The sequence below is a fragment of the Plectropomus leopardus genome, chromosome 10, assembly GCF_008729295.1.
Source record: "Plectropomus leopardus isolate mb chromosome 10, YSFRI_Pleo_2.0, whole genome shotgun sequence".
Classification (NCBI taxonomy): domain Eukaryota; kingdom Metazoa; phylum Chordata; class Actinopteri; order Perciformes; family Serranidae; genus Plectropomus; species Plectropomus leopardus.
In genome coordinates, this window is record NC_056472.1 from 22,959,497 (window position 1) to 22,977,557 (window position 18,061).

Consider the following 18,061-nt stretch of genomic DNA (forward strand, 5'->3'; position numbering starts at 1 on the left):
GGTGTTGTATTAGCAACATTAGTGCAATAAACATGAATCATTACATTTTTCTCTTTCTTTTTCACTCGCTCACTGAGTAAACTGGTTCCCGTGCATATGAAATCCTGCAGGCACCAATGCCCAGTTACATTATATTTACAGTTGACATTGTTGGTTTACTTACTTACCTGTGTTTGTTTATACTGCATTTGGCAGAACCTTTTACTCTCAAATAATCCTTATTAAGCCTGATATATTACTTTTTTTTTTTTTTTAGATTAAGAACGATGAATTTCTAACCCTGGCCCCGACCCCCAAACCCTAACCCTACTATAGTTAGCCATTTTTCAACATTTTTTGTGTTTGACTTGTGTTTATCTTGTACATAGGAGATATTGAGATCACTTATCAAATTGATTCAGGGTCAGTTTCAACTTGTAAGTTGATTATAAAAAGGAAAGCTGAGAAAGAAGAACCATGAGTGACAGGCCAAGTAATCTATCGATACTTGTTTATTGAATTTTTATCTGATGCATGAAAATAACAAGTGTAGCTTGCATACTTTTGCACACCTTATTTTTCGTGGCTGTCACATTTCACTTGATTTAAATTGCCAAGCTTAAATTTCTCACACAGGAATTCAAATATAAGCAGGCAACTCTGTCTCTTTCAACTGGAGAGCCTTGACTTGGCATGACTTCAGTTGTATGCTGACACCTCCTTAGCCATACTCTTATGGTCTTTCCTACAGGATCATTTTATATTATCTACCTAATCTCACTTTTGGCCTCACAGCAGGGAAACATCAAGTACTGCAAGCCAATCTTACCATTGCTTTTATTAGATGGTGATAGAGGAAAGACAATGGGAAATGAGGGAGAGCGATGCAACACTGATCCCTTTCCAGATTCAGATGTTGGTTAGGACGGGTTTCATAGTCGACATGAGCCTCAGAGAGACCCCAACAAAAAGAAAATGTTTTATTTATTGATTTTCCCAATGTGTTTGCGTACTGAAACACACACAAAAAAGCACCCACACCTTTCTGATTTGAATCTCCATTTTCACCTCAGCACATTTGTTTTCAAACAGACACACAACAGTAAATTGCAAAGAACAACAAAAACAATTGTCATGTCACATTGACACATACATGCTCTAAAGAAAAAACAGCCCCTGAATGAGTCTCAAGTTACTTTCTGTAACTTTTTGGTCTAAAAGTCCTATTTTCTGGTAATTTCTTTGACATCTTGTGCTTGCAATTGCATGAAAATGTCACTTTTTATACCTCCTCTTTGGCCTCACAAAATATGTTTTTGTTGATAACTACAGAATTCATACACTCATTTCGCACAAATGTTAAATAGGATAAAATAATGAAGTGATGACATTTTATATCCAAAAAATCAAAGGTCAACTTTACTGTGGCATCAAAATTTTTTAAAGGCATTTTTTGAATGTCGTAACACTGAAACAGAAGGGAAGACATTTGGTCAGTTACTGAATTGGTGACACGAATCAGGGGTGCCCACCTTCAAACTGTGTGATTTTATAGATCCTCTGTGCTTTCAGGGAGAAGATGTGTATGAAGCATCCATTGTTTTACAGACAAGGATGTAAACTGTAGCTGCAGCAGCTTGACTGGTGTGCATAGGCATACAACTGTGAGGTGGTAATTATTTTTTTTTGGTCTCTGTTTTTATGCATGTGGGTTCGGATTGGGGGTCTCCCAAGAGGTGCCCCATGGACAGTAATGTATGTTTAGATTGAGTTATCCTCAGGCAGTGTGGTTGCCTATTAGGGCAAAATGCCAAGCACATATCATTAGATGTAATAACACAGATGTGCAGGATTTAAATGGCACATCACAACACAATGCTGTGTCCTGTGGCAAGCAATAGTTTTAACTGTTATCAAGTCAAACTGTTATTGCAAATTCTGCTCTAAGCTGATTCCTTTTGGTAATTACTATTATCATAAATATTGTTGTTTATCTGCTAAATGAGTTGTGTCAGTTATAATTTGTTTTAAGACTGAAACAACCCGCCCAGGTATGTGTATGCCTGTGCATGCTCAATTTTTTACATTTACACACCTTCCAAGACCTTTTCATCATGTTGTCCTCATTGTGTCCTTGTTCTTCACCTTACTGAATATATTTGCAAGTTGCGTGACCATCAGATTTCATGTTCCACATTTTCAAGAGAACAATCTACATAATTTTCATGTTTTTATTCATGTTATGCGACCTAAAAAAGATTCACATCCCATCTGAAGTAGCTTGTATTGATGCATGAGGCTGACTTGTGAAGGCCGCAGATTTTTTTTTTATAAAGGTTATTTTCTGCATCTGTGAGATCAGTGCCCATATCTTTGATGTAGTTGCTCTCATTTATTCATTCTTTGTGGAGAGTGTGCAAGGAAAGCCTAGTGTCATACTTTCCTGGTACTTATACTCTGCTTTTCATGCAAAGAACATTACTATAGCACTTACTGGTCTATGTAGGAGATGTCTCAAGTGAGCATTTGACAGAAATTGTTACTGTACCCTTTTAAATTGACACTTTACAGACTAGTTCTACACCGATCAACCAAAACGATAAAAGTAATGGCTGGTAAACTATGTAACACAATATTAATCAGTTTGTTACAATGTAATGTTTCTCAGGGAAATCTGGGGTCCTGGCATTTGTTTTAATGCCACCTGACATGGTTCACCCACCCAAACACTGTTGCAGCCCAAGTACCCCCTCATGGCAGCGAAACTCCCCAATGGCAGTGCCCTCCCCAGCAGGACAGTACACAGTAAAGGAACGTGACAAAGAGGTCAAGGCATTGAGGCATTGACCTGGCCTCTAAGTTTCCCAGATCCCAAACTGATCGAGCATTTGTGGGACATGCTGGTTCCCTGGAGGTACCCCCAATCCATTGTTGGGCCACCTTTGATCAGACTTGGCTCTGACCTGTTGAGGCATGAACACTGGACCTCTGGGGGTGTCTGGGCGTAAGCAACAGATCCTTTTAGTCCTGTGGGTTGTGATGTGGTGTACCGGCACTTTCCACAGATGCTTGATCAGATTGGGGTCTGGGAGATTTTAAAGTGAAGTTGAAGCCTCAAGCTCTTTATTGTGTTTCTCTGGCCGGCTGGGGAGGCAACTGCCATCGTGAATAAATGCTAGGACCAAAGGTTTCCCAGCAGAAAATTGCATTTTAAGAAGATGATCATTGTAATTCACTTCACCAGCCAGTGGTTTCAATGTTTTGGCTGATTGGTGTACATAGACTAGTTCTACCATCATAGTGATGACTTCTGTTGATCAAGGGGGATCAACACATGAACATTAAGCGAAGGAGTTGAAATCAATTAAAAATCACATTTTTTTCTAAGAGTTACATGCATGAGCAAATTTCCAAGAGATAATATCTCATCATACACACATGGAGACCAAGGACAAAAAATAAACCAGAATAACTTGCAGGGAGATCTAAATGATCAGGAGTTGGGCAATAAACTGCATAAATCATAAAGAGAATGTACAATGTCCCAAGAGGGACACATAACCTTGCAGCTCTGAGGACATAATTAGCTATTTGAATCTGGCAATCTGTTCAGAGAGCAGATTATAATGAAGTGGTAGATGGTTTTAAGGTAAAGTGTTCTCCACATGCTTGATAATTAATGGGTTGCTGTTCAAGATTTGTTTGCCAGCTAGAGAGGCTTTGTGATAGCTACTACTTTTGTCCAGATTTTGAAGGGAGAGGTTGACTGATGACCTTGGTTGGTAAATTCATTAAATTAATGAATGGTTGGAAAATGAAGTATTCACAGCCTTGTTTTATGATAAGTGAATCGTATATTGTATTACGTTTGCGTTTCGACATTGCAATTATCTAATAATATAAGTTATGTCATTTAAAATACGACACATGTTCTTGAGGTGTATTTTTCATGTCAAGCAGCAGGAATTTCATCCATGTTGCTAATATGTTGGATCATGAGGGACTTCTATGCTGTATGCTGTGTTGCTGTGTGGGACACTGTAAAATAAGCTCATTTGTCTTGACTTTTGAGCTAATGTATTGGTGTCATCCACCTTAGCATTTGCTTCTAGGTCCACTACTGGCTGCTATTTTTGTGTGTGTGTGTTATTAATTGAGTTAATTAATTCATGCATACATGTTATTTCAAGGGTATAAACTATTTTTTGTCTTTTTTTTTTCTTCATTAATAGTTTAACTGGGAATTGCAAATTCCTTGAAATTAATGTTTAAAAAGATAAGGGAACTCTGTTGAAACCAAGGAGCAACAAAGCTCACAAATGACTAATGAGTTGTGCATGTCTTTGCAAACAGGAAGGAGTAGAGGTGCGGGTAGCAAGAATCTTCAATACATTTGGCTCCCGAATGCACATGAATGATGGACGAGTCGTCAGCAACTTCATCCTGCAGGCTCTTCAGGGAGAGCCTCTCACTGTACGCATTTTAAGATTTCTACTCATTTATTTGTAGCTTGAGAAAAAACTGTTTCAGGAGGATGTACACATAATTAATGCGGTAATGATGATTGATTACTGTTGTGTTCATCTTAATGACATGAAAACAAATGAAAAACCCTGGCAACCCTCATGAATTGCACATGATTTAACTGAAACATTGATTGATTGATATTGGAATGGGCATGATTACTTAGTACTCAGCAGTACTTATTCAATCTATAGAGTAATAATATATGAATCAGAAGCCTGCACGGGTCAGATTTTCAAGACCCAACTGGAATTGCAATGTGCAATACCAAACCCATCATGCCGCTTGCACATAAGGCCAATTAGTTTTGTAACCTACATAAGATCTGTGGCCAAACCCAAAAACACCAATTCTATAATAACCATGCCCTGTTCAAATTTTTTGGTTTGGTGGCACGTTTGAACTAATTATTTTGGGACATTTCATGCATGTCAAACTAAGATAATATATTTTTACATAAAAGTAATTAAGGAAATACAATTTAATGAATCTTTTTTGCTTATTCTCATAATATTAAGCCATATATCTCCATGGTTAATGTGCCTTTTATTAGCAACGCACCTAATTGAAGGGAATTTCATATTCCAGCTGGCACAGATAACAGCCAACACACAAAGTCAGCAGTCAGAGGATTAAAACATTAAATGTAATCATTATTATTTTCATTTTAATTTAACGCATTTATCATCCCACACTCAAGATCCAACCCGCATGGGTATTTTTTCACCCAGAACCAAACCAGAAAATAAATATACATATTTAAAATACATTTTTTTGGAGTAAGTAGTCCATAGTAATTTAAACTGAGTAGCCCCATCCCAAGTTCAGTAGCAATTGATTTTAATGCACAAAACTGAAAATAAGATTTAGGAGGGGAAAAAACACATTTACAAGTTTACAAGATTTGAATAAAAGTAAAAACCCTACATCGCCCTAACATTTTAAGTTTTAATAATTTAAACATGATTGTCCCAAAAAATATTCAATATCTGTCTTTATGTGTGCATCATGCAGAGATGATTTGATGATTTCTTGTTGTTGTTGTTGTTGTTGTTGTTGTTGTTTTAGGTGTATGGAACTGGTTCCCAAACAAGAGCCTTTCAGTATGTGAGGTAAGATTACTAAACTAAACCCTGATTCTTCTCTTCAATCTGTACCTTTTAACAGAGAATATTTAACTCTATTTATATTTAACTCATGTTAGTCACATTACAGTAATGATGGCAATTTCAAATGCTATTGCATTATAGAATATATTAAGTGTTAGTTTTTACTAACACTTGTCTATTAATTAGATTAAATTAGTGTTCTTTCTCTACAGAGACAGACAGTGTGAATTTTTCCTCTGGTCTTTAAATTACTATATCAAAGCTATGTGTGGATGCTGATGCTTACATAGACCAGGGGATTTGCAGTGAGGTGGATGAGTAAAATAAATTGGACTTTGAAGTTTATTATTAACTACCAATGTGTGAATGTTTCTCTGCCTGGAAGCAATATGTGTATGTCGCAGGTTAAAAGAGTATTTATGTGTTCGGCCGATAATGAGATTAATTTGATCAACATGAAGCAGAGACATCAAAGATATGCAGCATTTGAAGCTCTGCTATCTCTTCCAAGCATTCACCTGCCGTCCTGCATGACATTCATGTTGTGTAAACTTTGAAAAGCCAAGGTCTTCTCCTTTAAAGGGACAGCTCAGCCAAAAATCAAAAAATGCACTTTTTTTTCTCTTTCCTGTAGTACTATTAATCAGCCTAGATTGTTTTGGTGAGAGTTGCAGAGTTTTGGACTGCCAAGGTCCAGTTCATTAAATTCACTCACTTTTCTATGTTCGAGTTCACTGACTCATCAGGCATTATGACATGAAACATCGGTTTCTCTGGTAATATTTTTTAATAATTCCCGGGTGTTGTCAAGCATTGTTTAAGCAGTGCACCAGGACCAATGAGGAATAAGAAAGGCAAGCACTATAGAAGAGACTGTTGCCCCATGTCAAAGTTTGCTTTTCATTGTTTCGCTCCACTGCTAAAAGCAGACTTTAAAACTAAACAAAAAGTCGAAATTGAAATGGAAGGGAGCAGGATCTTGACACCACGCGCCCTGAAAATGCAGGTACATTGAAATTATGCTATGGGGGATATGAAACCTTGATTATGAGTCTAGACCAAGCAGTACCAGCAATTAATAAATCTTTCTGTCATAAATAAAGGCAGGTAGACAGAGGAGAGAAGTGTAGAGCTGAAAGAAATAAAGAGAAATAAAAAAGGAAATAACATCCTTATTCTGCTTTGTTGCTAATTAATTAAAGACACTTCTTTACCTGAGATAAAGGTTCAGTTTTATCAGACAATGACTGAAATGATAGTAATCCCAAATCACAGTCTGTCATATAGCAAACATTAAAACTTATTTTTCACTGAGGAATGTTTCTTTGTAATTTTAGTTCAAACTTCTTCTGAGGTCTGATGCCTCCAATATCTGTCTATTTTTGATGGTTTCATCCTGGTGTTTTAAGGGAAGTACATATCAGATTGGTATAATTTTGAAGATGGCTTTACAGTCCAGGTGTGGGAAGACAAACGAATAGATAAACTGCTTCTGTTGAAATGTATTATTATTTTTAATTAAATAGAGATGATATGTTTCTGTGCAACAAAACATTCAGTTCACTCAATACTTTATTTCCACGTCAATACAATTGATAGGAATTTGCCTTACGGCAGTTCTCAAAAATAGACAAAATGAAACACACACGAGTAAGTAAATAAAATGTAAATAATAAAAAGTTAGAAATAGATATCACATTTAAATAGTGTGATACATTCCTAAAGTGCTTTATGCTGTGTGCTGCTACCTACCTACTTTTTAAGTGCTTTTCGACTGATACCCCTTTGCCATGAGTGCTTGTGCGTCAGAGTTCAAGTATTAAACAGCCTCAGAATATGTGCTTTTACTGAGGCAAGATGTCCTGCACCTGAAACTCTGGAATCCATCTAATCTTGGAATTTGTAGAGGGCGAAAGCAGAGCGCGAGGAGTCAGCGGTCACCTTCTCCATCTCGTGTTGTATGTGTATGTAGGCCAGATTAACAAAAGAAAAGTTGGGCTGTGTTATCACACACTCCCACATGTCCACCCTAACCAGATACTGATTCGTTTTTTCATTCAGGATTCCTTCTGTTGCTCCTCTTTGAAAGCTTACAAAAAACAGTTGTGGGAATTTTTTTTCCCCACTTTTTCTGACAACTGTGAGCGACACATTCAATTTCCTGGGCTCTACAATGTACAGCTCCCTACATGGGATGAGAAAATTCTCAACAGCCAGACAGGGACCATTGTTTCAAACCTAGAAATTTCTGCATTACCCCTCCTATCTTATCAGTTTTGCACATACCACTACAGTCAGCAGCATATGGTCTTAGCTTGCACTTTCTCTCCATTAAGCACCAGAGCAAGAAAATGACAAATAGAAAAAACACCAGCTGGGGAAGTGCATTGCAGCAAGCTCCTTATTCTGCTACAACAGCTTTGTCTCTAAAGTCAGTCACCTTATGAGTATAGGGTTGGGTACCGAACTCAGTACTTTAAGTAGGGATGTCGCTATCCGATTTCAAACTTTGAATCGGGGGCTGATCAAGGTATTTTTGGACTGATGGGGATCGTGAATATTTAGCTTATAGAGCATCCAGTCCTTTTTTTTATGTCAGCTGTCACACAGGTGTTTCATGCAGAGCCACAAGGAGTGCAGCTGTCATCACCTCTGCTCTTTCAAGTTGTGTTTCTCTCTTGTCTGCTTAACTTACAAGCAGCAGCTGAGCTCACCTGTCGCTAACACCACACACCACAGACAAAAACACAGCATGAGACTGATGATTTACATTATTTACCAAAGTTATGAGCGCTTGTGTCATTTCAGTTTAGCAGCGGTGCTGAGTTTACTACGAGCTCACTCCCCACTGCAGGTACGCGAACTCTGCGAGCAAAAAAACAACATGGCTTATTTACAGATCGTTCAGGTTACTGAGACTAAGGCTGCGCTGCAGCAGCAAACACTGGACCCTTAAAGGGACAGAGTCATTCCCGCAAGACAGTGAGGAGGCCAAAAAGAGTAAAAGGAGAGTTTGTCATTTTATATTTTATTTTGTAAAATAAATGAATAAAAAATAGTAGGCTAATAAAATTAAAAATATATCTAAGAACAGCTGGGATTCAGGTGTTTTTCAAAGTAAAGAAGCCTACTTATAGCGTTTACTGTGCAGCTCTATTATCTGGTGAAAAAAGTATTGAATTGGGACTCAGGTATCGGCAGACTCAGTATTAAGTAACACAGATCGAATCGGGGCAAAAAAACGTGATTGTGAAATTCCTACTTTTAAGGGGTACTGACCAAATTCTGTCAGTACTTTAGAATACGGATTTACTGAAAATCAATCAGTGCCACATTTTGGTACTAGCAAGTGCATGTGGGTACGAAAATGCACCATGTTTTGTTATGTGGCAGCCAGAGCTGACTGGGTCCCCTCAGGACAAGGGAGGGTGAAACAAAACAGGTTGCAGCTGGAACAGGACGCATCGCACCATTTGGAATCCTTCCAAGCAGAGATCCCAAATGCGCTCACATTTTAAACTATGCACCATTTAAAATGGGAAACTGAAAGACTGCCATGACTCTAGTTAGCCACTTAGCACATTAACAACAGCCCAACACTGAAATAATAATAATAATAAGTAACTTTGTTTATATAGCAGTTTTCTTAACAAGGTTACAAAGTGCTTTTCAGACAAGCAACAGATTAAAAACAAGGCAGCAATAAAACCAAAAAAAATGAAGGCATATATTAGTTATTTATAAATGCTTTCCTATAAAAGAAAATCTTAAGAAGGGATTTAAAAGAAGCTAAAAAAGTAGCAAGTCTGATCTCAGTAGGCAATGAGTTCCACAGTTTGGGGGCTCTGACAGCAAAGGAACGGTCACCTTTCGTCACAAGCCGAGAACGGGGAACATCAAGCAGAGCAGCATCCACAGATCTGAGAGAGCGCCCAGCCACATAGGGGGTCAATAAATCCTTGATGTAATCTGGTGAAAGGCCATGGAAAGCCTTGAAAGTGATCATTAATATTTTAAGATCAATGAGATACCATAAGTAGCAACCAGGAGTGATGTGATCAAACCTTTTTGTGCTTGTTAAAATTCAGGTGGCAACGTTCTGCACCAGTTGTATTCGGTGAAGGGAGCTCTGACTGATTCCAGTATGAAGTGCATTACAGTAATCAAGACTGAACAACATTTATTATCTGGGCATCAAAATAAACATCTGTATCAAATATTATGCTGAGATGTTTAGCAGTCTGCTTCAAGTTATTGGAGAAGGAACTAAGTTGGTTATGAACCAGGTTTGGTGGTGTTATTTGGCCATATGACAAAAATCTAAAGACTAAAAGAACAAAGCATATTTACTGTGTGCTAGTGAACAACAACACAAACCAGTAAGAAATGTGGCTCAGTGGCTAAAGAAAAACAATCTTACCTTATGTGACAATTTAGTTTCGACATCCCTACCTTTACTTTTGCCGTATGTTAAAATAATTCACTTCTGTTTCGCTGAATGACCAATCAAAGTAATTTTATTTACCAATGGGCTAAGCTGCCTCGCTGCCGATTCAACATGCTGACTCGGCTGAAAAAACATGCCAACAACGGTCCATCAGGGCCAACAGTGCAGGACACACTGTGGCGACGAGAGCCGCGAGCTCTCGCAGTTTGGTGTGTCACGGCCTTTATATAAAACTGAAATTACATTTCGGATATTACAGAGCATGTGAAGCACCAAAAAAGGTACCTTTGGGTACTGGAACCCATTTTTTGGTAAATGTGAATGGCACACAACCCTTCATAACTAATAGATCATAAGATTTGGGCAAATTTGATCACACTTGTTTAGTGCAGCTATTCTGCCTGTTTGTGACTGATGCTGAGAGAAGCAGCTAAAGGAAGAGCAATGATGCCTCGGGATAATAGCTCTTTCACTTTGGCTTTCTGTACATAAATTTCTGCTTTTATTATGTAATAGAGGTTGGCTGGACTGAAGTGAATAAATATCGTGTATGCTACTGTTATTGGTCGATGATATTGACAACTGAGATATAGTGGGAAGGAAGAGCTCATTCAGGCTTTATCTGCTCAGATATTCGGCTGTGTTTACGCTCATGTCCAATATTTCCTCCAGGATTCTTCAGTTATTTTCACCATCAATATATATTAATCTGTCCCTCCCGGCTTTATCCAGATCAGGAGCAAGCAGAACACCACGGACCAGCCTGTCTGTAGCTACTTGTCATGTAGCGTTAGAGACACCCTTTGGAGTTTTCAATCACTGCTATGTTACAAAAGCTTTTATTGATGGGTAACTGCTTTTTTTGGTAACGTGCATGCACTTGAGGGCACGCATGTGACAATATTGGTCTTCTCTTTCTACCACTGGTTACACAATGCTCTGCTGATGGTTGTGGTGATGATGATTTGTAGAAAGGTTTTGGCTTAACATGATGGTTATTTTAAAGGCTGTAGCTTGTTGACATGTATCGCAATATAATAAGAGGTGTTTTGAATATTTATTCAGACCTTATCAGTGTAAATGGGATGTAAAAAAATACATTTCAGTGTATAATTTTCACGTTCATGAATGCAAATCTGACATTTGGGAGAAAGTGGAGCTTATAGATGTGGAGATTGAGCCGTGTTGGTATCAAATTTTTATAGTAAACCTGCATCCACTATTCCCTGACCTGTGTAGGTTAGGTAGTGTGTCATATCATTATTTCTGTTCGCATGTGCCTTTTAATACTAAAGTCTAATGCATGTTGACAGAAGTTTGCTAATGAACAGTGTGTGCATCCACAAGGGCAACAAGTGGTAAAGCTGGAAAAGGCGAGATGGAATATTTTAAGTCCCCCTTCACTCAAAAAGCTGTTTTTACTCATGTTTATGTTACCTTAATGTTGTGTCCTGACTATACTGACTTGTATCTGTGCAGAGTTTGTAATTAGAGAGGTGTTTTAACATTCCTCCAATTAAGGGGGTGATAAGGGGGCTCTTTTCTAAAAAATTTGTTTTAAACTGGATAAGCTGAATTAGGTATGTAACTAATATGAACACCAACCACTTTCTAATACGAGAAATACATATGGATGGGGGAATAGACTTAAACACCGGCAAAGAAACCTGAAACGTTCAGCGCAGAACTGACTTGTTAGTACAGAGAGCAGAGTTAGCTGTAGCAATATAACCATATTTACCAAAAGTAGGACATTCACACAGGTAAACCTCCTAAAAATGGTCAATATACTTCTTTCCCATTTCCAGGAGAACAGAGCTCGTACTTGGTGCAACAGCAGATGAGTGTTTGTGTGCGTGTGTGTGTGTGATTTTGTTTTGGTGTGTCCAAGCAATGTCACAGATAAACAGTAGACAGTAGCATGGACAGAGGTCTGTGAAAACTTTGTGGTAGTTTCTTCTCTTTATATATCTCTAATTTTTGAATCTCTCTTTTGAACTCGGTGCAGACTAATTTGGAGCTGTGTTTCAGCACTGCTTTGGAGAAGAAGGACGATGACCATATCATCGGCGTGCCATTGCATCTTGTTGGTTAAGAAGATAAAATTTTTGCGTTCACCTGGGTGGTGATAAATACCCATGACTTCTGCAGAGTCATTTGACCCGAGTGTGAATGCTGTTAGCGGGTGGTTTATGCAGTGAGAATGAGGTTATGAAAGTTTTGTCAGCAAACATAGTAGAGTGTGTAGTGCAGAGCAGTGGCAACAGAAGAGACAGAGGCCAGATTACACATTTCTCAATGAAGGAGAGTAGTATCTGAGTTTTTGTTTTTTAAATATTGCATGAGAAAAGTATGTTCAATAAAACTGCGTAAAATGTGTCTAGTGGGGGACTTAGTATTTATTATAATTTCTCTACTAAATTAAAATTACATGGTATGGGTGTCATAAGGCTTGGGCCGTATTTCTTATTTTCATACCTGAAATTTCACTGGGGTATACGGTCAGTATAGCCCCATTAATAACCAAGACTATGGTGGGCTGTCTCAGTGGAGCTGGACTGTTAATTAAGAGTAGTATTAAAACACAGTTGTGTTATTTATAGCGCAGTAGAGGCAGAGATGCAGAGCAGAACGCCAGGCGCATTAAAAGTGAAACTAAACTGTTCACTCTGCTGGGGCGCTGCCTTCATGGACCTGCAAAAATGTTCGGATATTAGAGTGAGACCACAGATTAGACACAAATTTAGATGTAAAAAAACATGTCTTTATTCCCCACAGTCTCTCTCTCGCTGTCCTCCAGCTGTTTACTGTCCTGTAACTTATCACTCCACCACTAGGTGTCGCGCTGTCTTTCAGCTCAGCTCCCTGTTCCACCAGTAGAGAGTACAGACTGAGCTGTGGTAGTGCGTGCTGTGCACTACATACGATGAATTTATGATGATATTGAAAAACATACCTTAGGGATTTGTAAATACCCCCGTATACTGCGAATACTGTGATACCACCCAAGCCTATGTATTAACAGTAATTTATGAATTTTGTCATAGTTTATTTAAAAGAATCTGGTTCTGGTTTGTATTAATTTGTGATGTCATTTAAGGCCCAGGCTAGGTGGGTATAGTTGTATGCATGACACACACACAGAAAAAACCCATTAAGCTTTATTGCAAACTATATTTCTCATTAGCAAGATATACCTGATCACTTTATTTCATAAAGGTCTGTGGACAAAGTTTTGTGTATTTAAATATAGTTCTGGCAGCCAGCGAGAGAGAGACTGTGGGGACAATGTGCAGGAATTCTCTTCAGTTATATGGACAGTATCCTCCCACACACCTGTCTACAAGCTGTTAAAGTGGTGCAGGAGCCTCCACATTCCACAAAATAGCAATATTGAAAAAACAGTTTTGTTCATAAGGTTCTGCAGGAAATGAGAAATGAAGAGAAAGCATGCTAAAGCTGCCATGTCTCACCAGACCTTGGAACAATTTTTTCACCGTGGTGACTTGAATGGTAAATGGACTGCTTTTATGTAGCCTTTGTACCTTACCGGCTTAGACAGCGTATGTGTCAAACTGCATTTTTCGGGGTTTGCTTCTTTGGTTGTATCTGTCAATCTTGTGCCTCAGTCATAACAAGTGGTTGACTGGTTTAAGGATGGTTGGTAGAGAGGCTCCTCTGGCATTATAATGCTCTTGTGAGCACATAACAATCCAAAAGTTAACACCAATCCAGCCTTGAGCATGTCAGTAGCTCTATCCCTCATGTCATGACTCTTTCAGGAGTGGCATCTTGTTGAACTGTAATTTTTATTTTCTTCTGGTGCTTTTTTACAGGTAAGAATGATGTGCTTCTAAGGTGTGGTTAGACAGGATTGCCACATTGATTCATCTATGATCATGAACAAAATATATAACTGGTCACCTTCTGCACCAAAATCACTTAACCCTGTCATGGAAAATCAATTGTTTTATTTTTCTCTATGGACTGCAAAACACATAATATAGCAAATTTCAACAAATGAAGGACTTGATTATTTATAGGAGAATTCATAATGCCGTGTTTTTATTTTTCTTGAGTGTGCACAGGTATCACTCAAGGCATTGTTTACTGCTGCGACATCTCATGACGAGTACTAAGACATAAAAAGATATTACTAGGGCAATCATTCTGTCCATGTGGCTCGATCTCTGGACTCAAGATCCGAGCTGTCCAGTCAAAAGCGTCCATTCATAAGGGAGAGCAACAGTGCACCAGGGCATCAGTGAAGCCTGTTAAGGTTTACAAAAAGAACTTGAGTGGCTGATTAAATCAGAGTTCTAGCTGATTTTTGTGAAAATATTAACATAAAAGGACAGAACAGGTTAACTACAAAAAGAAAAAAAAGTAATAAGTAATAAAATTTAAAATACATGTTATATTATCATAATCATTCAGATCAATTCAATTCAAACTAGCAACCAAATCTCTGCTTGGAAAGTTCGAGCTCATGCATTATCCATCTTTCAAAACAATGCTACAGGGTGGATTTTAAAAGAAGGAGATCCATTTTAATGTGTCTGCTTCTATGTCTGATTTGTCCACAGTGATCTGGTGAACGGCCTGGTGCTGTTAATGAACAGTAACATCAGCAGTCCAGTCAATCTGGTAAGTTCATCACACCCTGTTTAATTTCACAAATTAAAAATGAAAATGATTTCGACATCAGCAGACGATTTACCAGACGAGTCAGGTTCTCTGTTGGTCTCATGTTTATACATATTTAATGAATGTTTATGAAATCTGTCTGCAGGGGAACCCAGAGGAGCATACCATATTGGAGTTTGCTCGTCTCATCAAAAGTCTTGTTGGTAAGCCGTTTTATCAAGCAAGAAGGTTGTAAAAAAAAACCAAAAAAACAAAACTCAAGCCTGCCACCTCAGTGCTTGCTCACTTCACTTGTCCCTTTGATTGTTTTGTCTTGCACATTCTTTCTTAAGAGGTAACTTTGGCATTTTTCAATTTGGACATAATTTTCCCATGTTTTGTGTCCAAGTGACTGATGGAAACAACAGTTCTTAAAATTGTTTCAGTGTTGAGCAAGAGCACTGCAGCGAGAAGCAGCGAAACAGGCTGCGATGTAATAAATGTACTGCTTATTTAAAGGGAGATGGTGGGATGAATTAGAGTGATTTCAGGGCTGTTTTCTAGTTAAGCAAAAAGGATCTTAATCTATAACAGAAAGGTCGACCCCTATAGGGATCCTTTCCATAATGTTGTCAGAAACTTAAAATAATAATCTGAACCTGTCACTTTTAGAGGACGTCAGTTGACAGTGCTCAGTTGCCTGTTGGGAGAACACAACAGCCTGTTTTGTCTCGCTCAATACTGGACCAGTGTCAAAAATTATTGTTCCCATTAGTCTCTTAGACACAAAGACATTGGAAAATAGGGTCCAGGTTGAAAAATACAGATGTTATGCTTCTGTGTTATGGTGTTCCTGTCATAGAAAAATGTTATAATAGTTGTAGCAATGGATGTGTTTTATAAATTGCTAAGCCATAGTCATTATACTGTACACACAGTGTCATTTTATTTCCTTTTTCCCATTCACTGTGATAGAAACAATAATGGATGCAAGGTTGAAGTTTGCACTGGTCTACCTTTGCTAGATGATGTATAAATTTGTCTCCCAGTCCTTGAAAAAAATTAGATTAAAAGATGTTATTTTTCTCTTCAATATGGTAGTTTTTTTTTCTATGAAAAATTTCTACCAACACGAAGAAAAAAATGCAAACAGCCCAATCACAGCTGTTGTGATCTAATGTGGCATTTCTAGAGCCAGAGCGTAGTTAAATGTTTTGGGAGGTGCTTCTACCTCTGGCAGTGTTATTGCACCTTCACATGAATCCACTACAACAAACAACACACAGAACCAACTGTGTGCCAGTCATCAATCTGCCGTGACTCATCTCTCTTCTGCCAAGCTGTTTGTGTTATTAGCAGGTGTAAGAAGAATAACATGTCCTCTCTGTGCACTCTGTACATGTCCATAAACATGCTTGTATAACCACACACACTCTCCAAACACTCTCTTTTAAACACACAAAGTGAGCCGAAGTCAAATCCAGTTCCTTCCAGAGGCCCAGGACGACCCACAGAGGAGAAGACCTGATATTCGAAAAGCAAAGATGATGCTTGGCTGGGAGCCGGTGGTATGTGACATAACAGACACACACACACTGTCCTGCAAACCTGCTGTGGACTGTGAAACACAACTTTTATCTCTGTGGGGTTTATCTTATCAACCAGTTACAGCAACTGGTCAGTGTCTCATTAACAGAAAGCACATTCGAAGCCTCTCATTTTTCTGACTTCAGAGTTGCATAGAATAAACTCATACGTATTATTGAGTAAGATGATTTTTTTTTAACTGTAATAAAATCCTAAAAAAAATGTATTAATTTAATACTGGCATTTGTGTTTAAGGGAGTTTTCTTGTAACAAGTAACAAGTACTGCAAACATACTTTTGGTGCTTGTATTCTGCAGTTTCTTGTCCCCTTCGGCCCAATACATACACATCATTTGTTGTGTGTGAACAAAAGTATTAGCTGTGAAACATTCTTACTCTTGAACATAAGAATTATAAAACCACTATACAAACATGTATCTCAATATGACATTTTTACACAATATGACTATATGAAGAGTACTTTTGTCAGAAATGTTGATTTATGGATTTATATACTACTCAATACTCACTTACCGCAGGATCAATACATCACTACCAACTACACTTTCTCACTTTCTCTTATTTTTAATGTTTACCACATTCATTCTGCTGTTCTCTACTAGAAAAGTTTTCGTTTTCGTCATAGCCTTATGTGTTATACTTATAAATATTTTAAATTGTATGCACTTGATGAATTGACTTGGTGCTTTAGTCAAATTGGTGGGGAAACTCTGGGATACATGAGGTCTGTTTTTAATTAATTACCAAGTTAGTCAGAAGATTTTTCACAGACTAAACGAGCGAGCATATTACACATCGTTCAGCTGTGTTTGAAAAGCAGCCTCTAACGGTATCTCGTCATTACCAGTAGACAACATGACTGCCTTATAGATTCACATTATCTGACTTATTATCTGGTCGATGTGTCAATATATTAAAATAAAAACGTGTCACTCAGTGACAGTGTCTTTATTGTGTATGTGTGTGCCTTGTGTGGACAGGTGCCTCTGGAGGAAGGCCTGAACAAAACGATCCAGTACTTCAGCAGGGAACTCGAGCACCAAGCCAACAATCAGTACATCCCCAAACCGAAAGCGGCCCGCATGAAGAAAGGAAGACCCAGACACAACTGAGGTCGGGTTTTCCACCACACACACGGTGTTAAGATTCCTCAGAGGACCCTTGAAGAGCAACTCTCTAAAATACACTGTTGTGCAGAGCGTTCTGGGATATGGTGTCTTTTTTTTTTTCTTTTTTTCTTTTTTGAGAAGCAGAGACGACTTTCTCTTTAAAGAGTGTAGTGTTGCCTTGCATTGGAGCTGCACTGAGAGGTCAATGCTTTCCACAGGGGAGCTTGTGTGTTGGATGGACAAACTTGAATCAAGAAAGAAATCTAAGGCAAGAAATCTGAACCCAGCCTACTTTTTTTTGTGAATTTATGCTTTTGCTATTTAAATCGCAGACGTGAGAATCTTGCAAACAGCTCGTACTGTGCGCCAGTGCTTCGTGTTTATTTTATCAGTTTCATGGTGTTTTGTCTCCAGAGATGAGGGACCTGATGTTGTTTTTCCACTGGATGTTTTGTCGTCTTATCAGTGGCCTGTCAGTCAACACCCTGCTGGCTGTTGATGCGGACTGGGCAAAGCTTCGAGAAAGACTGTTACAGCATCAATATGTGTTCATCAGGACATCACTGCTTTGTGAAATCTCATTTCAGGATGTGCATTATTAATTTCAGATGAAGATGCTATTTTAATAAAATTTGTCCAATATTTTGTGTATGATATGG

General features: G+C 38.2%; 1 protein-coding gene across 1 annotated transcript in view; it reads left to right on the forward strand.

The window, feature by feature from the left end:
• uxs1 (UDP-glucuronate decarboxylase 1) overlaps positions 1 to 18,044 on the forward strand; it is a 50,098-nt gene extending 32,054 nt beyond the window's left edge. Inside the window, exons 10-15 of the mRNA XM_042494323.1 lie at positions 4,333 to 4,452; positions 5,572 to 5,615; positions 14,646 to 14,706; positions 14,852 to 14,909; positions 16,150 to 16,253; positions 17,274 to 18,044. Of these exons, the coding sequence (XP_042350257.1) occupies positions 4,333 to 4,452; positions 5,572 to 5,615; positions 14,646 to 14,706; positions 14,852 to 14,909; positions 16,150 to 16,253; positions 17,274 to 17,405 (519 nt within the window). The 3' untranslated portion in view covers positions 17,406 to 18,044. The remainder of the gene's footprint in view (positions 1 to 4,332; positions 4,453 to 5,571; positions 5,616 to 14,645; positions 14,707 to 14,851; positions 14,910 to 16,149; positions 16,254 to 17,273) is intronic.
• The last annotated feature ends 17 nt before the right edge of the window (positions 18,045 to 18,061 follow it).